General features: G+C 39.6%; 1 protein-coding gene across 3 annotated transcripts in view; it reads left to right on the forward strand.

Annotated features, from left to right (window-relative positions):
• nrg3b (neuregulin 3b) overlaps window positions 1–25,151 on the forward strand; it is a 540,638-nt gene that overhangs the window by 430,425 nt on the left and 85,062 nt on the right. For all 3 annotated transcript variants that reach the window (XM_029120094.2, XM_029120092.2, XM_029120093.2), the window contains exon 3: window positions 9,427–9,500. In XM_029120094.2, the coding sequence (XP_028975927.1) occupies window positions 9,427–9,500 (74 nt within the window). The remainder of the gene's footprint in view (window positions 1–9,426; window positions 9,501–25,151) is intronic.

The raw sequence follows: 25,151 nt of genomic DNA on the forward strand, positions 1-25,151 counted from the left end.
TCAAATCCTCTCCGATTGTGTTTAATAGCAATTTATCAAACAACTGTTGAACAAGCAGAACAAAAACCAAAGGCTGTTGAGATCCTCTAACTGACTTATCCCTTTTCCCATGTCGGTTATTTAGTTTTTCCTGTTAATACTTTCCCCTTAAAAACATACTAATGCGTGTGTAGTCACCCAACCTGGTCTCAGAATGATGACGTAGACTATTTCACGTAAATCTTAGGCAGGGGATTTCGTAAGATATATTAAGTGCAGTAAAATAACATTAGAGTCGGAATGAAAAAACTAAAGCAGTAATCATGGTTTGAACTGGTGACCTTCTACATCTTACACATGCACATTAGCCACTGCTTCACTGGGGAACCTGTAATCAGTGCTGGTGAGTGGTCTTATCTCATCCTAAATCCCCATGTGTGCTGTGAGGCAGTGACTGCCTTCTATTCCAAATGTCGTCAGTTTGAAACACAGGTCTAACATCTTGTCAAAAAAAGTGTCTTTCATAGCGTTTGTAAAATATCATACGTTTGTCTGGCGTTCGTATTCCATTTTATGTTTTAATAGTGCTCGTAACATTTGATACGTTGTAATAGCGTTCATAAGATATGTTACGTTTGAATAATTTCGTAATGTATCATACATTTTGGTGGCGCAACTTGTACCAAAGAAAAACGCAGTGTCCTTCGTCTGGACACATTTTGGCTTCAGTAAAGATGACACCTAACAAAATGAGGTCAAATGTAAACACAGTAAAACTGTTTCAGCGACCAAAGGAAATACTACCAATCTGTTTCCACACTTGAACCACAAATACATTACCGAATATGAACAGCGCATGGCTCAAAAAAGAGAGACTGACAAGCGCCCAGCAACAAGTGCCTCCACAAAGCATGTGTCGATAACACAAGCATTTCCAAATGTTACACATTATGAAAAGGATTCAAGAAGATGGAAAGAAATTACTAACGCCATTTGTTACTGCATCACAAAGGATATGGCTCCCATAGCTACAGTGGAGCACACCTTGTTAAAACTCTCGACAGAAGATACACTGTGCCATCGCACCCATATATTTCCTAAACTGTGCTGCCCAACATGTACAAAACATGTGGTAAAAAGATAGTTGCTGAACTGATGTCTGTTCAGCACATTGCAGCCACATCTGATATCTGGTTAAGTAGAGCGATGGACCCATACTTGAGCCTTTCTTTGCACTACATTGACGATGAATGTCAGATCCTTTTATTTAGTTAATAAAAAGAGGGTGAAATGCTCTGAAGCAGGATGTGATCTCTGCAACTGACTGTTTATCCCAACCCAACACCCCTCAAACTCACTCCACTCCCCCCTTTCAATGTTGTAATAAAGTTATTTTATTTAACCAGTTTTGTTAATGGGGTTTCATTTATTCAAGCATGATCAACGTTTTTGTTTATCAAATTGTCAGAAATAACAAGAAAATGCATAGATTTCTGTCATAAGGTAACTCATTGCCTTTACTGTGTGTTAAACGATCATGCTTACTGTCGTGCCTAGTCACCCCCCAAAGGCCCATTCTGAGCCAGGAAAAACTCTGTTCTTAATACTGTGTATTGCCCTCTTTAGCATCAATGACGGCGTTCAATCTTTTGTAATAGTTGTCTATGAGGCCCTGAATTATTGCAGTTGGTATAGCTGCCCATTCGTCTTGGCAAAATGCCTCCAGGTCATGCGAAGTCTTTGGTCGTCTTGCGTGAACCGCAAGTTAGCTTGAGGCTATTAAGGTCAGGAGACTGTGATGGCCACTCCAGAACTTTCACCTTTTTCTGCTGTAACCACTGGAGCGTCAACTTGGCCTTGTGCTTAGGGCCAATGTCGTGTTGGAAAGTCCAAGAGCGTCCCATGCGCAGCTTTCGTGCAGAAGAGTGCAAATTGTCAGTATTGTCAGTATTTTCTGATATCATGCTGCATTCATTTTGCCATTAATTTTCACACGATTCCCTGTGCCTTTAGAGCTCACACACCCCCAAAACATGAGTGAGCCACCACCATGCTTCACAGTGTGGTTGGTATTCTGTTCACTATAGGTCTTGTTGTCTTGTTGACCCCTCTCCAAACATAACATTTATGGTTGTGACCATAAAGCTCTATTTTGGTCTTTTCACTCCAAATTACAGTGTGCCAGAAGCTGTGAGGTGTGTCAAGATGTTTTGGGCATATAATAACTGGGGTTTTTTGTGGCATTGGGCCACAAAAGGCTTCTTTCTGGCAACTCAACCATGCAGCTCATTTTTGTTCAAGTATCGTCGTATTGTGCTCCTTAAAACAACCACACCGTAATTTTCCAGAGCAGCCTGTATTTCTCCTGACGTTACCTGTGGTTTTTTCTTCTGGCAGTTTTGGCTGAAATATTTCTTGGTCTCCCTGAATTTGCTTGAACAGTACTGACTGGCATTTGCAAGGCTTTGGATATCTTTTTATTCATTCTTTCATCATCTTCTTCCGCTTCATCCGGGACCGGATGCCCAGACTTCCCTCTCCCCAGACACTTCCTCCAGCTCTTCCGGGGGGACACCGAGGCGTTCCCAGGCCAGCCGGGAGACATAGTCCCTCCAGCGTGTCCTAGGTCTTCCCCGGGGTTTCCTCCCGGTGGGACGGGACCGGTACAGATGCCCAAGCCACCTCAGCTGACCCCTCTCGATGTGGAGGAGCAGCGGCTCTACTCATGACTCATGACCATAGGTGAGAGTAGGAACGTAGATTGACCGGTAAATCGAGAGCTTCGCCTTACGGCTCAGCTCTTTCTTCACCACGACAGACCGATACATCGACCGCATTACTGCAGAAGCTGCACCGATCCGTCTGTCAATCTCCCGTTCCATCCTTCCCTCACTCGTGAACAAGACCCCTAGATACTTAAACTCCTCCACTTGAGGCAAGCACTCTTCACCAACCTGAAGTGGGCAAGCCACCCTTTTCCGACTGAGGACCATGGCCTCGGATTTGGAGGTACTGATTCTCATCCCCACCACTTCATATCTTTTTATATCCTTTCCCATTTTATAAAGTTCCATTACCTTGTTACGCAGGTCTTTTGACAGTTTTCTGCTCCCCATGGCTCAATATCTAGCCTCCTCAGTGCATGGGATTGTAACAAAAATATAACCACACACACTCAGTTGGAAATGGAGCAAAAATGTCAGTACCTGAGTCCTTTATAGCTCCCCATTAGGCTATCCCCATCTTATTACCTTGTAAGGACAGAACATACTTTCCTTAGCCATCCCTTATTACTTCATAGGGACTTATAAACTGTTCACAGCATGATACCCCAATAGCAATTAATAGAAAATAAAAACACATAACTGCCAACTTAAAATACAGTAATAATAACTTTATTACATAATACTTCAAATTAAAATTTCTATCATAGTACATACACTAGTGAGAGTACAGAGCAAAGCTTGTCGATGCCAGCAATAGCTAAATCGACCACCTATTAAGTGTACTTTCCCACTTAACTGTTAATGTGATCGTGTTTTTGGGACAGAATCAATTGATTCTGTCAGTTGATTTTTGTGGTACTTTTATGGGTCAATATGCCATTTAAATTAAATCAAAATGGACTGGTCTGGCACATTCTTATACATTCATGATACATTTAGTCTCAAATCAATGTTTGAAGGAGAGAGAGAATAGAATGTGTGTTGAATGTATATAAGACGCTACCAACAATCTTGACTGACTGGTCTTGTTAATGCACTGATTGTGGATGGCTAATGATGTGTCTCTTATGAAGTTTAAATCAAATTCAAAATTCAAAGATTAGGTACATAACCACATTTCAATTGGATGTCTCATTTGACTGACAGTCTGTGCAACCGTTTTCCATTTGGTAAAACTTGGCAGACAACCACATTGGAAAAGGTGAATACATGTATGAGAACTATAAACATTTAAAACAAATAATTCCATCTGAGGATTACTAAGCCACCAAGCCTTTAAAGATGGGGAAGTTGGACAAGCTTGAATGTGTTGGCTTATGGCTCTTTTGTAGAACAATAAAGGACCCAAGTCAGGGGGAGAAGCGTTCCTTGTTTTTTATTCACAAAATATAGTACATGTCTTTCTTAGATGTTCTGCCTTCTTCCGATCTCTCTCTTCGTGGTCTTTCCAGATGTCTCTGTGCTTCTCCAAATGTCATGGTCTTAAACAGCATATATATATACTAAACCAAAGACCAGTACATCCTACTTTCTGGACGTCTGCCAATCATATAGGTGTGTTTTACATATGCATCTTAACCTTGTTTGGTATAGTGTCCCTTCTTGAGTCCTGGTGCTCCTCTAATAATAGACAACAGCTGATAACTATGTGCACCTCATATAGCACCTACTCAAACATTCTTCCTCTGTGTTGTGTGTTGTTTAACTAGAGTATAGGATTATCATACATTTAAGACATTAGGAAAAGACATGCTTTCTCACAAATGTAAGAACAAAGTCTTATTGTTACAAGGTGAAAAGTGACAGTTTCAATAGTCTTGCTTGAGCAGGTAGTGTAGAGACCACAAGCAGAATCAACATCTGTATTTTAGGCATGGTGGTCAAATTTGGATATTTCCCCTGTGGGGCCCTCAGTAACCAGTCAAGTCTGCAACTTGAGTCACCAATAAATTGACTTGTAACTTGACTTGCGATCTGTTCAGAAGACTTGAGACGTGACTTGGACTTGTAGTCATTGTACTTGTGCCTTGGAAGGTAAATATAGAATAGCTAAAACGAATGCCTTTTGGTCTGTTCTGGTCTGGTAGCTCAAGCGATTAAAGTTGAAAGTCACCTAGGTAATGTTAGCAACACTGCATCTGTTCCATTTATAATAGCAATACAAAGATAATTTACACGTGATAAGACTAATGTTAGTTCGCTGTCAAGAATTGGGCCTGTTTCTAAACTTTGCCAGCTAGTAAGTTACAGTAGCTAATAACTAGCTAACACATATAACTATACAGAACACAAAGAGATGTTAGCTCAAGGCTAACCTATGTAAAATAGTCAGACAATTTGGCTAATGGCAGATTAGAATAGTAGATAGAATAGGCTTGCCCCCCCCTCAACATGATCAGACTTCAATGAAACATTCGATGCATGTTTGCTATAATAAATTAAATGTTGTAATTCAGTATTAGTGTACTAGATTATCAACTGCTGACTTAAAATAGCCCGTAAAATAATAGTAATCCCCAAAAAGTGCACTTTATGTTGAAAGGACCTTGGACTAATAGACAACAACTATAGCCTATAGTGCTTAAAAGTGACTTGACTTGGACTTGCAGTGCTGTGACTTGAGACTTGACTCGGACTTGCATGCAGTGACTTGAGACTTGACTTGTCTGAAGTAACTTAAAGACATGTCTGCCTGGAGGCTACAGGACCAGCTCGAGTCTGCCCATGCATTCGTGAGAGAGCAGCTACTGAGCACAGGTGTATGTCAGTAGCGGCACTTCGACGCGGGTGAGTTGGTGTGGCTGCACAACCCGGCAAAGAAGAAGGGGCGATGCCCTAAATTGGACTGTGCATGGCTAGGTCCCTGTCAGGTCTCCACCAAGAGGGTGCAAAGTGGTGGGGCACAGGAACAGACTGGCTCCTTACAGGGGCAGACAGACAATGGGGGGTCAGCAAAGGGACAGTGGGGACAGCCAGGGGTGGGTCCTCCGGAGGAAGCCTCCCAGGGGGCAGGGACTGAGCTACAATCTACCAGTTGCAGCTGAAAGAGAAGAGACACTTGGGCGCGAGAACAGAGAGGAGACCTGATCGCCTGAATGACTTTTTATGTGCCCACGGGGTCAAGGGCTTGTAAAAGGGGGGAGCTGTGTGGTGACCCTGTTTTCCTGTAAACTGCATTCCTTTAAGTGCTGTTTTCAGGTGTTCATGTTCATGTATTTCTCATTAAGTGGGCAGGGTCTTAAGGTTGGGTGGGGCTGTTTATCCAGGTAGGATGTCCTACGGCAAGGTGGCAACTCTGGGGGGCTTGTTGGACAGCAGGGGTGTAATTAGGGTTCCCCGGGCCGTAGCTTATATAAGGTGGAGTTTTGGCGGGCATCAGCCTCTTTTGGCTCCACTCCTGTATGTGACACAGGTATATACCTATGGTGAGCTAGCTACAGTTCTTAAAGAGAGTTTGCTAAGTGCCTATGTTGGTTTGCAGATAGACTTGGGGTGTAGACAGTGGCTAACAGTTGTCAGTGTTTAAGTTAATAAATTCTACCCAGTACTCTCTACCTCTGACTCTCTCCTGAGTGAGCATCCCAGCCAGAGGTGTTACAATAGTATTGAGATTAATATGTAAATGTGTACATCAACTGAATGGAGAAAAATTTTAAATAAATAAATCTAACAATAAATCTATTTTTACATTAAAATTTAATAATAAATGGTTTAATCAATATAATTTCCCAAAATTTTATTCCTTGATTAAAAAAATTGGGGGGAAAAACAAGAGTTTTTCTAAAATGACCAGGTCCTTTTCTCCAAGCTACAAAAACAGCACGTATTTAAGTGTCTCTAACAGGGGATCTGATGGGGATAACAAGTTGATTTCAACACCAGTGCGTAGGTCCAAACCAAGAGGTGTTTTGGGAAAATATAGTCGCTTAAATTTCAAGTCTGGTCCTATGCACTGGCACTGAAATGAACCCATTTCATTGCAAGGACTCCTGGGACAGACACGCAAAGACACGCCTTTCTTGTAGCCTATTCACTTTGTGAAAATGACGTTGTTGTTTTAAAAAAAAATCCTCTAATTTTTCTATACTTTATTCATGTCAACCATGCACAAATGATGCATGTGCATAAACTAGGAATAGTGATATTGGCAAAATGGAGACATGCCAAGGATCTAAAAAAGCACTCACTGTCTTCTATCTGCTGCTCTGGGTTTAATTGTTATGCCTGACTGTTAAAGCCCTGCCCCTCATTAGCTTAAGGACAAGGAAATACAGAAATAAATAAATACAGAAATAAAGGAATACAGAAATAAATATATACAGAAATATAATATTATGTAAATGTATATACAAATTTATAAATACAGAAATTAGTGATCAAAGAATTAAATAAATAGAGAAATAATATTGATTAAAAATACATTTTTATCTATACATTTATTTAATTCTAATTTTGGCAGGTTTGCTCCTTCATACAACTGTTCATTACTGCAAATAAAAACATCTGAAGTAACTTGGTACATTGGTTTCCTGCCTGACAATCAAGGTATTTCATCACAACAGTGACATTATCACCTTGAGGATGGCAATACAACAGACAGAGCAAGCTCTACTGAGTCTACAAGCCATATGGGTAATGCTAAGCTAAAAGAATAACCTAAAATAATATCAATGATGTACCTGTAAGACAATCATGCCAAGAGGGTTGTTGCTGAATGTTGTTTGTCTAGTTGTTGTGATTATGTGTAATTTTCAGTCTTGAGTTGGTACAACTGCAGGTGGCTGCTGACATAACCCTCAGCCTGATCAAGTGCAACTGGAAAGAAAAGAAGAGGTCTTATCAAGCAAAACGGAGACAGTAATCAAATGACAAACTTGAATAACTACAGGGTAGAAGAATGATTTGTTTTTTGCAGAGTTTGGGACTACTTACCGGACCAACATGAATGTATACCTAGAGTTCTGTGAATGTATCTGACCGTTTTTGGTTTGTTTTAGCAAGCTGTGGGGGAACATTATTTACTAAATGTAATGTGTTGCAGAGCTCAACTTTTCTTCTTGGGTGCTTAGGCCAAAGTGCTGAATAGAAATGTCAACATGTTAAAAAGCACCAGAAGGCATGTCCTTGAGTAAAAGTGAATTCATTTGACACATACTGGTAGCCACTCAACCAAAACGTCTGTTTGGGCTGGTTGTTCGGAAACCTAAAATCTTGAAAAACATAATTATATTAAGTGTCCAAAGACATGTAATTTAGTAGCTCTACCCAGAACACCTAGGCTTAAATAGTATTTGTTCTCTTACAAATTCTTTAAGGTTTTGAATGAGCCTGCCTGGGTGTGCACAACTGGGACTATTCCATTGGTTCCATTGTACCGTACGAGCTCAATAATATGCAGCAGAACTAGAATCAGTGAAAGAGAGTGCTTTTCTTCACAGATTCCTAGTCCTTCAAATACCTCCATTGGGATATGTCATTCCTGTCAAGACTGTGCTATCAGTGGGGTTGCAGGCTCTACTGCCCTCCTCTCTTTTCTCTCTCTATCCTCCCTTCCTCCAAAGCATTCTTGTCAACAATGTGGTTTGACTTCCACCCACTCTTGCTCTGGTTTGAGCATTATGTTTCCTCCTTATTGGAATCTTTTAGACTGTCCTTTTTTGTCCTTTCCTTCCTTTGTACTGATGATGTTGTGAATGGCACAAATGCTATGCTATATATGAACCTCAAATTGCACTTGTCTTGGCAGATATTGGCTAGTTTTCAGGAATATGCTATGTGTATATTGTCTATGATTAAAAGTCCTAACAGTCATCACAGTATACGTATGCCATAGTATACTTTATGTACAATGTATATTCACCGATAAGCCATAACATTATGACCACTGACAGGTGAAGTGAATAACACTGATAATCACGTTATCATAGCACCTGTCAGTGGGTGGGATATATTAGGCGGCAAGTGAACATTCTGTCCTCAAAGTTGATCTGCTAGAAGCAGGAAAAATAGGCAATCGTAAAGATTTAAGCAACTTGGACAAGGGCCAAATTGTGAAGGCTAGAGGACTGGGTCAGAGCATCTCCAAAACTGAACTGGTGACAGGATCATGGGTGGCCAAGGCTCACTGATGCACAGGCTGGCCTGTGTGGACCAATCCACTGTAGCTCAAATTGCTGAAAAGGTTCATGCTGGTACTGATAGAAAGTTGTCAGAACACACAGTGCATCGTAGTTTGTTGCCTATGGGGTTGCGTAGCCGCAGACCAGTCAGGGTGCCCATGATGACCCCTGTCCACTGCCAAAGTGCCTACAATGGGCACGTGAGCATCAGAATTGGATCACGGAGCAGTGAAAGGAGGCCTGGTCTGGTGAATTGCGTTTCCTTTTACATCACGTGGATGGCCGGGTGTGTGTTCGTTGCTTACCTGGAGAACACATGGCACCAGGATTCATTATGGGAAGAAGGCAAGCCGGCGGAGGCATTTTGATGCTTTGGGCAATGTTCTGCTGGGAAAACTTGGGTCCTTCCATTCATGTAGATGTTATTTTGACATGTACCACCTACCTAAGAATTGTTGCAGACCAGGATTGTCCTATGAGTTGTAGTATAAGTCTGCTAAATGACTCAAATTATTTGCTTCAACAGACTCGAACCACTCCACCCATGTGTATGCTAGGAGATTTTAGACCATGGATATTGATCTGTTGTCTCTCGATTACAGGTGTAAAGAGGGTTACCAAGGACTACGCTGTGACCAGTTCGTACCCAAGACGGACTCCATCTTATCTGATCCAAGTATGTGACCCATGTTCCTTCATTGATCCTGAAAACAAATAGAGTATTAGTGTTAGAAATATGAAAAATAAATCTGCATAAATTATTTTGTTTTACTTATGGACAAATCACATGCGAGGGGAAAGTATAGGAAATGTTTTTATTAAAACCCTAGCAAACAGTGAAATAAACATAATAAGGTTTTCAGAAAGAGTTTATTTTGTTTATATGTTTATATTTCACAATAAAATGTTTTTTCAACAATAAGTGGAATGCAGACACCATGTTTCCCTTCCAATGCATATATATTATTATTATATATTAAAAAAAGAATTAGTATACAGAGAGCTAGCTTCTTATTTTCTTTGTACTGTGTATACTTCAGAACAATGTTTTAGGGAAACAGCTTTGACATGTCAACAATTAAATTAGACTAAAGATGCTTTTATGAAACCAGGCCCTGATCAAGATAAATGCAAACGTATTGAGGCAGGCTCCACATTATGCCCTCCACCAAAGGACATAAACTGTGCTGGCCACAAACACTGTATACTTTTAATTACCTACTCCAAGGAGAAAAAGTGTCCTTGAGTTGACTTTCTCTTTTTTATACCGTAAGCAGACAATGATAAAAATCTGTACATTGTGGGAGAAAGTTTTCTGTATAATCTTGTCATCTTAAACACTGCAACCGGTGTGTCCATATAATACAAGTTTGCACACGTTGCAACCCCTTCCTATCTTGCTATTTCCAGATTTGTTGAGGCCCACCTACTACTCTGTGGCTGTAGCCGAGCAACAAAGGACAAGTTGTGAGTCACATATGGTGGCATCCCATTCAATACACAAGAAATGGCAATATATCTCTAGCTTGAGAGAGTGCTAGTCCCATAATCGCTCGTCTTTGACCCTCTTACATTATCCAACCTACATTATCTTGCCTACAATATTAGGATTTAACTATACCCAAGAAATTATAATGTATATTCAAAAACAAGGCAAAATCAAAGTTAACATTGTGTAATGTATGGCCAGATTTGGTCCCTAATCGTCTTAGCTTTATGAAGTGAATACATTTTCTAACAGAGGGTAACAGATAGAAGTCCTCTGTTCGAGGCTGCTGAGAGTCCCTTTCATTAGAAGGGACTCCCATTGCATTGTTAAACCCTCCTTCCTGCCAACTTTTTAACAGTCTAATAAAAATATTTTCTATTATTTGGATATAATTCTCAATGTGGTTTTGTGTATAAAAGTCTTTGGTATCGTTTGAATAAAAAGTTATATTGAATATACATACAAATAAATGTATTATTTCATAACACAAGCATTTATATTACAAAAAAGTATTATTTGGAAATAGTTAATCAATTACATGCTGAGAGTAATTTGAGAAAAGTAACTGTTTTGGAGAAATTTTTATAGACATCCAAACATCATAATAATGTAAGATTTTCTATTATCATTTGGTATACTTCCTGTGGGATTTTTGTTTCCTGTGAAAATTCTGTAAGAGACGTATTTTTAAACAATTCCTTTTTTACAACAATAGGTTAGGATTAGTTCCTATGAATATCAATATATATCAAATATTAAAGAATATTATAGAAATCTGGTCAAATGATTTTAAATCAATGTAAAAAATCACATTATTATGGGATGGAAGTGGGATTAACTGTATGTGTATAAGTGGTAACAGTATGCGTATCGTTCCGAGAAGGGACTCTTTCAACCACAATGGTAAGATTAAATGCTTTGAAACACTACTAGTGACAACTGAGCTGCCACCAACTTTAAGCAGTTTTGAGTACTAGAAGGTTGATACTACAAATTCGATTTTTATGCAACCCAAAAAAACAAAATGCAATAATGTGCAAATTATTGAAACACTATATTCAATAGAAAATAGTACAAAGACATGTTGAAACAGAAATTTAGAAATTTCCTGTTTCTTAAAAAATATATTCCCACTGAATTTTATGCCAGCAACATGGTTCAGAAAAGCTGAGACAGGGGTAACAAAGACTGGAAAAGTTGTGTAATGCTAATAAAAACCTGGTGAAACATCTCACAATTAAATTGGTAAATTGGCAACAGACCAGGAACATGATTGGGTTTAAAAAGAGCATCCCAGAGAGGAAGAGTTTGGGGATCTCATCATCTACGTTATATAATATCATTAAAAGATTCAGAGAATCCAGAGAAATCTCTGTATGCAATGGACAAGGCCGAAAATAAATATTGGATGATCGTGATTTTCGGTGCCCTCAGAGAGCACTGCATTAAAAACAGACACAATTCTGTAGTGGACATCACTGCATGGGCTCAGGAACACTTCCTAAAACCATTGTCTAAAACCATTGTCTGTGAACACAGCACATTGCTGCATCCACAAATGCAAGTTTAAACTCTAACACTACAAATGCAAAGAAGAACCCATAGATTAACAAGGTCCAGAAACACCGTCACCTTCTCTGGGCCCCGAGTTCATTTAAGATGGACTGAGGTGAAGTGGAAAATTGTCCTGTGGTCTGACAAATCCAAATTTGAGATTATTTTTGGGAATGCAGCATCCTCCTGGCTAAAGAATAGAGGGACCATCTGGCTTGTTATCAGTGCATATTTCAAAAGCCAGCATCTGTGGTGGTATGGGGGTGCATTAGTGCACATGGCATGGGTGATTTGCACATCTCTGAAGGCACCATTAACCATGGCTCTGCAGTATAAGAGTCCGGGTGCTGTACTGGTCTGGCTGCAGTCCAGACCTTTCACCCATTGAAAACATTTGCCGCATTATGAAATGAAAAAATAAGATAAAGGAGAGTCTGAACTGTTGAGGAGCTGCAATCCTATATCATGCAAGAATGGGAATACATTTCAAAACTACAGCAATTTGTCACCTCAGTTCAGAGCACTGTTAAAAGCAGAGGGGATGCAATACAGTGGTAAATATACAGTGGTAAATATCAAATCTTTATTTATTTTTCCAAAACAATAAAATGTATCCATTTCAAGACTTGATATGTTGTCTTTGTCCAAATTTAATTAAATAAAGGGATATTGATTTGCACATCATTGCATTCTGTTTTACTTTGCATTATACACAGTTCGCAACATCTTTGTAAACAGGGTTATATTTTCAATTCTACAGTATTATCGTATATTGCATGCATTTCATCATTTGGACAATTTACCCACTAGGTTTTGGTCAGCACTTTGAGAAATGCACTCGCAGCAGGTTCCATAGCATGCATTACATTACTCTACAATTATGATATGAAAAGGTAGGAATTGGTTGTGTTATTGTATGAAGTAATTTTGCCTGATGTTATTCAAGTTAGGTCATCGTGATCCATTACACATTTTGAAACTACAAGCTACTTGATAGTACATTTTAAACATTAGATTTCTTATTTGTAACATGTTGTTAAAAAATATTATAATTATTGTTGATTTACCCACAATGTTTTACAAACAAATCCATGTAACAAGATGAGTTTAAAACCACTTTTAACGCAATACATTTCCTTAAACAAATATTTATTTACAGATTTAGCTTTTCTTTGTCTCCTGTTTCATATCTGTCTAAACAAAGAATAGACAAATAAAATTAAGTTTGAATTACACAATCAAATATTCTCAGTAGGCTCCTAACATCAAACAACATGACCATATTAGCATTTAACTATTAAATTATAAATGTACACACAGGGCCATTGCTACTACGGGGGAAGGTGAATATGATGATCATGGGGCCCATGGCTTGGGGGGAGCTCACTGATCGCTATAATATCAATGTCATCCATAAGTGACCCTTTTTCAGGGGTCTCAGGATTCCTGGTAACGTCCCTGGGTACACACATGGACTACCAACCCCCCACCACACACACACAATCATGGAGTCGTTCTATTTTTACAGTGCAGGTACAGAATGACTCGTCCTTATTGAACTGCTTACAACAGAAATGATTCATATGAACTCTGTATTTGATCCACATATCTGTGTTAGATAGATGTATTTAGGAAAAGTCAAGGATGGATTGGTATAGGACTTTTACAAGACCCCAATAAAACTAGCTAGGTCAGACCCCAATTACAGTAGAAAGTGATTCATTTTGACTGAGTCATCTTTTACGTCTTAAAGTAAAGTTTGACTTAAAGGACATACAAGTCTGTGTAGCCTGAGTCTAAATTCATTTGGATTCTGGTCTGGGCTCTGGCTGGGCCATTCCAAAACGTTAATCTTCTTCTGGTGAAGCCATGCTTTTGTGGATTTGGATGTTCATAATTCCCTTCACCCTGACTACGGCCCCGGTTCCAGCTGAAGAAAAACAGCCCCAAAGCATGATGCTGCCACCACCATGCTTCACTGTGGGTATGGTGCTCTTTGGGTGATGTGCAGTGTTGTTTTTGCGCCTATTGTACCTTTTGGAATTATGGCCAAAAATGTCAACCTTGGTTTCATCAGACCAAAACACATTTTCCCACATGCTTTTGGGGGACTTGATGTTTGTTTTTGCAAAAGGCTTCCGTCTTGCCACCCTACCCCATAGCCCATTCATATGAAGAATACGGGAGATTGCTGTCACATGTAGCACATAGCCAGTACTTGCCAGAAATTCCTACATTTCGTTTAATGTTGCTGTAGGCCTCTTGGAAGCCTCCCTGACCAGTTGTCTTCTCGTCTTTTCATAAATTTTGGAGGGACGTCCAGTTCTTGGTAATGTCTCTGTTGTGCCATATTTTCTCCACTTGATGATGACTGTCTTCACTGTGTTCCATGGTATATCTAATGCTTTGGAAATTATTTTGTACCCTTCTCTTGACTGATATCTTTCAACAATGAGATCCCTCTGATGCTTTGGAAGCTCTCTGCGGAGCATGGCTTTTGCTCTGAGATGTAACTAAGAAAATGTCAGGAAAATCCTACTAGAACAGCTGAACTTTATTTGTGATTAATCAGAGTCACTTTAAAGGATGGCAGGTGTGTAATGACTTCTATTTAACATTTCTGAATGTGATTGGTTAATTCTGAACACAGCCACATCCCCAGTTATAAGAGGGTGTGCACACTTATGCAACCAGGTTTTGTAAGGTTTTTATTTTTCATTTTCCCCCCTCGAAGATTTCAGTTTGTTTTCAATATAATTCTTCACATTATAGGTCACATTAAAAGTGGAAAAAGTTCTGACATGATTTATCTTTGTCTCATTCTTTTACATCACAAAAACCTGGCATTTTAACAGGTGTGTTTAGACTTTTTTATATCCACTGTATTCATTTAAGTGAAAATACATTTAAGAACTGGAGTGATATGTTCTCTTGGTCCTGTTTAACATTCTAGCAGCAGCATTCTGAATGAGCTGCAGCTATTTTACAGTCTTTTTGGGGAGTCCAGTTAAGAGGCCATTACTATAGTCAACCCAACTAGAGATACAAGCATGGATGAGCTTCTCTTGGTCTTTTGGGAACACCAAGCCCTTGATTCTGGCTATATTTTTAAGATGATAGAATGCTGTTCTGATGACCGCTTTGATATGAGTGTTAAATGTGAGTCTATCAGATTACGCACTTGGTCCCTGGTTTTTAGGAACAGAGAATCCAGCACTTTACTAATACTAGTTATTTTATTTTTGTTGCCAAACACAATAATCCCTGTTTTATCTTGTTTAAATTGTAGACAATTTTGGTTCATCCACATATTTATATTTATGTGCTCTATACAGTGACACAGTGAGTCTATTGAGCTATTTTCATACGGTTCAAGAGCCATATATATTTAAGTATCATGGGCATAGCTATGGTTGGTAATGTTGTTGTTCTGTATAATTTGCCCAGAGGAAGCATATAGAGATTGAATAGAAGCGGTCCGAGAACTCATCCCTGGGGAACTTCGCATGTCATAGCCACTCCATCAGATTCATGATTACCAATGGTGACAAAGTAACTCCGGCCATCTAGATAAGACCTGAACCAATTAAGCACTGTCCCGGAGAGTCCTTCCCAATTTTCCAGCCTATCTAGAAGTGTTCCATGATCTGCAGTGTCAAATGCTGCACTGAGACTGTTATTTTATCACAATCAGTATTCAGCCGTATAACATTTAAAACTTTAATCACGGCTGTTTCAGTACTGTGGTGAGGCCAGATGCCTGATTGAAATATGTCTAAAAGACCGCTTGAGTTTCCAAAATTGCTGAGTTGATAAGTATAGGTGCATCTAGTGTTCTGTTTTTTTAATTGGGGCTCAATGGGAGCAGTTTTTTCAATGGGAAAAGGCCTGATTGCAGAGAACTATTATCTATTTGCTGTATATCCATTCTTTTTAAGTCTGATGGCAGTGTGTCGAGGCAACATGTGGAAGCTTTAAGATGTCGAATTGTTTCTTCTAGGGATTTTTGATCAATTGTATAAAATTGCAACATAATAACCAAGTTATTTCTTGGTGGTACAGTACACGGTACAGTAGGTGACGGTACAGTTTCCTTGTTAGAAACACGGAAATTTATCACATTTCACAGTGGAAATGAGTTCTGATGCTATCTGCTTTATTGGGTTTGTAAGCTTGTCAATCATGACAAATAGAGTGCAGGTATTGTTGATATTTTTGTTGATCATTCCCGATAAACTGTTGCACTCTGGCCCTGTGTAAATCATTGTTGAAACTACCAAGGCTTTGTTTATAGATGTCATATTGGATTTGAATTTTTCCTTTCCTACATTCTCTTCTCAGGGCGCTTATCATCATGGTGGTTCTCCATGGTGTTTTGTTTGCTCATAGTTCCTTAACCGGTGCAACACGATCCATAACATTCAATATTTTGGCATTAAAATTATCCAGGACTACATCAACTGACTCACGCACTTATTTTTGGAGAGATAGCTATGGCTACCATGAACTGAGCATAGGTACTCTCATTAATGTACCTTTTCTTAACAGAAACAGAGTTTACTGGAACATCCAGGGTGATCAGTGATTCAAAGAAGACACCAGAAATGATCAGACGAGGCCAAGTCTTCATCCATCACAGAGGAAATATCAAGACCTTTAGGGATAACCAGATCTAGGATGTGGCCTCGAGTGTGTGTACTCTCTTTCACATGCTGAGTGAGATCAAAAGTGTCAAGTAGTTCAAAAGGTTATTCAAGTTCTAACAAAAGTGCAAAAGGTTTATTTGTCATTTGCAATAAAAAGTTATGGCAATGAAATGCTTGGTTTTCCTACTTCCGACATTGCAGTTAAAAGTTAAAAAGTAACAGTAATTGTAATTAAAAAATAAATTAAGATAACACAATCAATCAGTAATAACACTATACAAAAACACACATCAATAATAACTATACAACTATACAACCGTGGTGCCATGTAAAAGTGACAGGTGTGCATGATATAAGTGGCAGATATGCATGATATAAGTGGCAGGTGTGCATGGACTATGGATGGAAGGGGTTCCCGAGTTGAGCAGCCTTACATCCTGTGGACAGAAGCTGTCCCATAGCCTGTTTGTTTTGGACTGAATACTTCTGTACCTTCTGCCTGATGGCAACTGGGTAAACAGTCCGTGGCATGGGGGAACCAGTACTGAGAGTCAGTGAGGATGAGGTGGCGTTGCCCATACGCACCACCTGGGGTCTGCCCGTCAGGAAGTTTAAGATCCATCTGCACATAGTGGGGTCGAGACCCAGATCCCTGAGCTTAACCGCCAGCTTGTGGGGCACAATGGTGTGGAAGGCTGAGCTATAGTCAATGAACAACATTCTCACATGTATTCATTTTGTCCAGATGAGAGAGTGGAGGGTCAGAGTGATGGCGTCCTTTGCGGATCTGTTTTGTCTGTAGACAAACTGTAGCGGGTCAAGTGTTGCAGGCATGGAGTCTGTAATGTGTGTTTTAAAAACAAACTTTTGGGGGTACTTTTCAATGTAAAACAGAGGTATTCAAATAAAATAAAAATACAATTAAAAGTGTATTTTCTTTGCACTGGACTGTATCTTTGAATAGGGCAGCCAGTCCTCCTCCTTTCCTACCATTTCGACATGTATTTATATAACCACATTTTTCAGGTGCTGTCTTGTTAAGAACAGTAGTACTACAATCTTCTGTTAGCCATGTTTCAGTGAGAAACATAAAATCTAGGTTGTAGGATATAATAATGTCATTTACCAAGAATGATTTGTTGGCCAGAGTCCTGATATTAAATAAAGCCAGCTTAATAAATGTAATAGGGGTTCCTGGACTACTAGGTTGATGTGTTACAGTTAACAGATTAGACAGGTTTACTTTATAAGCTGCCTTTAGAGGGCTCTTAGCGATCTCTCTGTTTTCCCACATTTCACCATGTGAGTGCTTACACTGTCTTTATCTAGTGTTGGCAGACAAATGTTTAAATGCTCCACATTCAATGTTGAAAATAAGCCTAAATTAACTTACCTTTCTGTTAGCAGTTCCTAGAGTACTAGAGCAATGGGCCTTAACATGCATCTCAAGCGTACCCTGTTCTTGGCAGTTTTCTTATTTGCGTTCCTGTTTATTCCTGCCTTCTTCTCATTTTGTCCTTTTTTTTATTCAGATGGCCAATGTTTCTTTGAGCCTCAGATTAAATTGTTTTATGACAGATTTTATTGTTTCATGTGTGTTATCAATGTCACTGACTGCGTCAATCACATCCAACATAGTGTCAGTTCCAACAAAGCAGTAACCCTGTATACACTATATGGAGGACCATGAAACCCATTATACACTCACCTAAAGGATTATTAGGAACACCTGTTCAATTTGTCATTAATGCAATTATCTAATCAACCAATCACATGGCAGTTGCTTCAATGCATTTAGGGGTGTGGTCCTGGTCAAGACAATCTCCTGAACTCCAAACTGAATGTCAGAATGCGAAAGAAAGGTGATTTAAGCAATTTTGAGCGTGGCATGGTTGTTGGTGCCAGACGGGCCGGTCTGAGTATTTCACAATCTGCTCAGTTACTGGGATTTTCACGCACAACCATTTCTAGGGTTCACAAAGAATGGTGTGAAAAGGGAAAAACATCCAGTATGCGGCAGTCCTGTGGGCGAAAATGCCTTGTTGATGCTAGAGGTCAGAGGAGAATGGGCCCACAACACGCACAACCTTGAGGCGGATGGGCTACAACAGCAGAAGACCCCACCGGGTACCACTCATCTCCACTACAAATAGGAAAAAGAGGCTACAATTTGCACAAGCTCACCAAAATTGGACAGTTGAAGACTGGCAGAATGTTGCCTGGTCTGATGAGTCTCGATTCCTGTTGAGACATTCAGATGGTAGAGTCAGAATTTGGCGTAAACAGAATGAGAACATGGATCCATCATGCCTTGTTACCACTGTGCAGGCTGGTGGTGGTAGTGTAATGGTGTGGGGGATGTTTTCTTGGCACACTTTAGGCCCCTTAGTGCCAATTGGGCATAGTTTAAATGCCACGGCCTACCTGAGCATTGTTTCTGACCATGTCCATCCCTTTATGACCACCATGTACCCATCCTCTGATGGCTACTTCCAGCAGGATAATGCACCATGTCACAAAGCTCGAATCATTTCAAATTGGTTTCTTGAACATGCCAATGAGTTCACTGTACTGAAATGGCCCCCACAGTCACCAGATCTCAACCCAATAGAGCATCTTTGGGATGTGGTGGAACGGGAGCTTCGTGCCCTGGATGTGCATCCCACAAATCTCCATCAACTGCAAGATGCTATCCTATCAATATGGGACAACATTTCTAAAGAATGCTTTCAGCACCTTGTTGAATCAATGCCACGTAGAATTAAGGCAGTTCTGAAGGCGAAAGGGGGTCAAACACAGTATTAGTATGGTGTTCCTAATAATCCTTTAGGTGAGTGTATCATTTAATTAATAATAAAATATATAAATACAGCATTGTTAGGATATAAATATAGCAACATTCTGACTTTCACCTCATAAATATCACAAACAACATATCACTCAACACTGATGGCAACACCCATATTCAATATTTTTTTATGCCAGGAACATCACCTCACCAGACCTTTTGGTGTTTAGCCCCAGACAATATATGCTTAGCCACAAATTTTGCGCACTAATATTTGCCAAGTCTGGAGTGTTCACCAGCGCAAGTGTGCATGGCCAAACTTGGGGAGAATTTATCTATCAGAGGCTAGAGATGTCACTGCTTGACATCCCTTGCTGTGTCATAAGTTGATGAAGTCAACTTCAATGACCTACCCAAGGATGTCATTTTTAACAACACCTAAAATAGCAAGGGTTTGTGACTGTCAGCTAAATATGTTGCTGGCTACTCTGAGTGTGCTAGCACTCAGAGAAAGTTGCTGGCATACTCAGTAGGCTGGCAATGTCTTATAAGGAAATGGCATCAATCTCAGCCATGTTCAGAAAGAAAACCAACTAATCAAATTGGCCTGTCAAAGATGTTTTTCAAGTAACTGCCAATCTGTGATGATTGACATTTCCTGTTATTATTGTAAAAACTATAATGAAATGCAAAAACCTTTTGCGAGAAATGGCTTTTGGCTAATCACACCTTTAATATTAAATACAATTATTTTTTAAAGGAAAATAGACAATCAATTTATTATTGTAAAATCATCAATGAAAAAATATGATCAATTAATTTAGCAAAATGTATTCATGGTAAATGTAGTGTTATAGTGCTATTTATACAAATTTTCAAAATCATATGCTAAATTCACATTTATTGAATTATTTAATATCAAGTTGCATGGCCCTCCATATAGAACATATAGTATTCAAAATACCAATCTTTAATGTGATGTTATGTTCACAAGACAAGAAATCTTTCCTCAGAATTTGATAAACAGGATGGCACATGATCAATTGAACTTGACACATGTATAAACAGTGTTTGTTGGAACCACCAGCTGGCATTACAGTGATTATCACTTATTTTATATTACCAACCTAAACCATTGCTGTGCTTTTAGCACAATAGCACCATGCACGAAGCGATTGACCCGATGGGGTTAGCTTCCCAAAATAATGCTAAATTTTTCTGCAAGTTACACCCACACACTGGAACCGTTATTAATTCCACCTTCAGAGCTATGTGCCGACAGAACACAGCAAGCACAAGGATGCTAATATGATGGGTCCTGCTCACTTGGTAAGAGCGTGATACTTGCCACAGCAATGGATTTCATTCCAATGGGTGCCCAGTATGAAAATGTATGGACTCACTACTGAGAAAGTATCTGATGAATTACTTAAAAGTGAAATGGAACTGGCCAGCTGATGTTGGAAACACTAAACCAGTAAATGCTAACGTTCAGAGTATGCCCGATATCATAAAAACCCTGTTATTATGTATGCTGATAGAAAATAATCATTAATGTATTCTGTTTTATGGATTACACAGTTTTTCCATGACAGCATTGGAAGCCTGTCTTTAAAGCTGCAACCTAAACACAGCAGCCGGTTATGCTTTCTTTCCCTGTACATAGATTTCCAAGCCTGGCTGAGTAAAGTGTTCAGGCCCAGTGTGTGTTTGTTGCCGGTGCATCTTTTTTCACTAACCCCTCAGTATAGGCCTCAAATCACCCCCTTGGGGTGGATAAAGCCTTATCTCCTGCTCAAGCCTTTGTCCTTTGTGCTTTTTCAAAAATCCATCTCTGGGGCACTACACAATCACAAATCATCCATTGCCCTTCTCTCTTTGTCTCCCTATCGACCGGCCACAAGGCAGGCAGTCAAAAGAGCAGTCCCCCACAACTCACCAAAAGCATAGCTTTCCTATACCCCAATAGACATTGGTCCAGAGGGAGGAAAAAACCCTCACAGACTCTAAAAGTTAGAGAGAACCTGCCATCTTCATTGTGCAAGCTTTCTTTCAAAGAAGTAAGGATGAGCTTGTGTTTGCCTGCATGTGTTGGCGGGTAAGAGACAATTGTGCGGTTGTGCTTGTGTGTAGGTGCAAGGGCTAGATGCAGAAATGGGGGGGTGGCGGCTAACTGGGAACAAGAGAGGAATGGAGGGAGCAGGATGGAGAGAAATTTAGTTCCACCATGTTGAGTGCTGGTGATGATCCACTAACGCCACCTCATGTGATTGTGCCACTAATGGTGTCTTGCTCGGCCACCAGTGACTCACTTTGAGGGGGGGGGGGGGGGCTTTTCAAGACTCGCCGCTTGGGGAAAAAGCAAGCCTTTAATTTTGGTATTTATCTCCCAAGGTATTAAATCTGTGTACACAACCGCGGCAGCTAGCTCTAGTGCTAGCCAGAACCGGTCTCTCATCACCCTCTCACCACCAACTAAAGGAAGGATTAAGGATTTGATTCACTCCTGCTGTTGTTTCCCCGGCGGCACCAGATTTATTTTTCGTAATCACCCCCGAAACTACTAGAGATGTGGCGCGTGGCCTGCTCATATTCTCCATGGTTACTCAAGCTCCCACATGAAGGTGCAAATGCTTCCCAAGGGTGCCTTGAGATGCCAGAGCAAATAATGGAGGGCTGTACTTTATGATTGGTGTGCGTCTTCCAGGCATGTCTGGGTGATGCCAGCGCAATGGATGAGAATCAGAACTTAATGACATCATCTGCTTGGAAGGTGTCAGTCGGGCGATTAAATGGGATGAATGTCGGATTGTTGCTGTGGGGAATCGGAGGGAAAGCTTGAATGGGCAATAGTGAACCGACAGCATCAATAAGAGGCCTGCCAGGGATTTATGCCACCACAATAGTAAAGGATTTGTAGAAAATGTCACAGTCATATCTTTAAGATACAGATTGCCCTTGTGTTTGCTAACAGTAGAGCTAAGAATGGTCATGCTTAACCCTGCCACTACTATTCCACTCTTTTGTATTTCTTTCAGTTAAAATTTCAGCTTAAATTTTGCTGACTTTTTTGTAATGGCCCATGTGGGATTTGAACACACAACCCTTATGTTGGAAATTCCTTGTTCTACCAATTTAATTACACAGGAAAGAAACTTATAAACAGGAACACTAGCTTGGTGCATTCTGCAGTTTGACTACTTATACTTTGCTAAATACCTACAGTTTTTATTATTTGTCCATTTTACATTATGGTCAAAATTATACGAAATTGTATGTCACTGTCAACTGTAACATACATTTCTTTGTCTGGGAAGCATTATGGAACTATATATGAATATCACAAAAGATCCCCATTGTAGTCTAAATCCATCTTCTAACAGATGATTTTCAAGCTGTCAGGGAGTTTTGCTTTTCCCTTCTTTTTTGACTGTGGACACCAAATAATCTGTCACTGACCAGGCCCTGCAAGTTAAATTCTATTAAAAACACCAAACCTCCTCTGTCAGAAAAGCAATTATGTGTGAGAGTTTAATTTTAATTTAAATTAGATTATTACAGTGCCGTGAACAGGAGGGAGGAGGGAGGCCGCATAGGGATGAAGGGAACACAAGTACTCCTTTTTATCTATCACTCCAGCTCTGGGATTGTGGAAAAATACTTTATTGGATGGAGAAAGGCACCCACTGTGTGTCTGCTTTCTCGTGTGCTTTCAAATCACAGATGAAGTTAGGATCAGAAGTCCTAAAAGGGATAGTAAAACATGAACAATCTGCCCTTTTTAGTACCCTTTGGCGGCATGTTGACTGACATGTCTAGTAAACAGAAAAGCTTGGGAGACTACTATTAATATTGAAAGGAACATAAGGTTGAAGTCTGGAAGGTGGGAAACAAACATTTATCACCTTTGATGGCCTGGGCTGAAAACAAAATACCAAGGCCTATGCTAAGCACATTTCAATTACAAATGTTTTTAAACAAGTCTTTCTGTCCTTCCACTTCTCATATCGTTACACGTTATGCTTATGCTCTGGTCCAGCATATCTAATTTGGTAAGAGTTTCCATGAATGTGTCAGGGGCCAAGGCAAATTTAGAATTTGGCCGGACAACACCACCTAAGTAAGACTAAGAGCCCTAGGAACTCAAAGTTGCCAAATATTTATGTTCTTTATCATTTGGTGGGAGCAGTGTAAATAGTGACCCAAAAGGAGGCCAAAAGTACCATACAAAAACAGTTTTTATTAACAAAGTCAATGAAATAAAAGGAAGGTAAATATTGTTCATCTTGCCCTCAGCCAGAGGTAAGTCCATAGTGGGGAGTCCCAGGGTTCTGGAGCCTGGGGCAGCTGCTCTCTAGCCTTCCACCTTGGCACCAGAAAAGCAGACCTGCACAAAGTCGCAATATAAACCGCACGGACCAACCGCACACTTAAAACAAGTATTGCGGGATCCAAACCCAGCAGCTAGCACCGTAATCCCTTGTACGCTCCTCCCCCAACACAGTGTTTGGCCTGTACTTACTATTTGCCTGGGCCGTAGATTAAATCCTGCTACCAACTGCCTCTGTCAGAGGCCGTCCTTTAAAGCGCTGGTCGATCACTCCGTCTGGTTGTTCGTCTTTCCCCAGTGTTACCATGTTAAGCAAAGATTTCCAAATAAACAAATAAACCTGATACATCAGGTAAACATCCAGGGAAGAGAAACCAAGCCAGTGCCTTTCTGTCTGTGAGTCCCCAAACACAGAGCTATTGAAATAAAATCTGCCATTTTCAATGCATTCATTCTGGGATTGACAATTGTTACAAAAGTTTTGTATTATAGTCTTTTTAATGAAGAAATAAATGTGATAACATCTTATTTCACAGAAGGTAATTCACCACACACCACACAAAGATTTTGGTTAGTATAGCCTAATTATTGCTGAAAGTTTTCTTTGTAACTGAGTGGCTGAATTTTTTAACAATGTGAATCTGCTCATTTTTTATTGCTTGAGATTTAGACTCATCTGGTTACTGCGACATCAGAAAGAGCTGATTTAATTGTATTTTTGTCAGAGATAATCTTTCTGCTCTCAGTAATGTACAATTCATATATTTCAGTTCTTACCCTAACCCAAAGGCGACTTATCTACATAATGACGTGAACTGCTTGTAATGGGTTCAGAGTGCATTGAGGCACATGAGTTTAAGACACAGTCCAGGGATTTCTTTTCAAATGGAAAAATAATCTCACCTACATTAAACATCATATGACACACAGCTAATCTCTAGCCAAAGAAAACAAAGCAGGATTTGAGACAGCTGTAGACAGAGCATGTTGTAACTCTTCTGGTACATTTTTCACATTGAAAAATTGTACTATGCATGATCTTCCCTTTAAGTCTCAAAATGGCAAACTACATTTATTTGATATATTTATTTTTAAATAGCATCAAGAGACAGTAGACGGCACTCCTAATAATAAAAATTTAAAAAATGTAATTATTTTATAAACAAATTTAATCTGTTTTAAGTATATGTTAATCTTAAGGAAATGCAGCCTTTTTTGTATAAGAAATGAGGTAACACACATGCTGAATCATTTTGTCATCTATCATCACAGGGAAAGGCAAAGAACTTACAAATGCTTTCATAAATCAGGAAACAGGTGCCAAGACATTCCACCAAATTCATGTTTGATTATGTAAACAAACATAATTACATCCAGAGTAGCCTGAGCCAGCCACTTCATAAAACGAATCACCTAGTAGCCTACAAAATTTCTTCAAAAATCAACTAGCTACTACTGTGGTAACATTATTTAGTTTAGTGAAGCAGGAACTTTCTTGTTCTGCCCTAAGTCTATCAAGA

The sequence above is a fragment of the Esox lucius genome, chromosome 5 (assembly GCF_011004845.1).
Source record: "Esox lucius isolate fEsoLuc1 chromosome 5, fEsoLuc1.pri, whole genome shotgun sequence".
Classification (NCBI taxonomy): domain Eukaryota; kingdom Metazoa; phylum Chordata; class Actinopteri; order Esociformes; family Esocidae; genus Esox; species Esox lucius.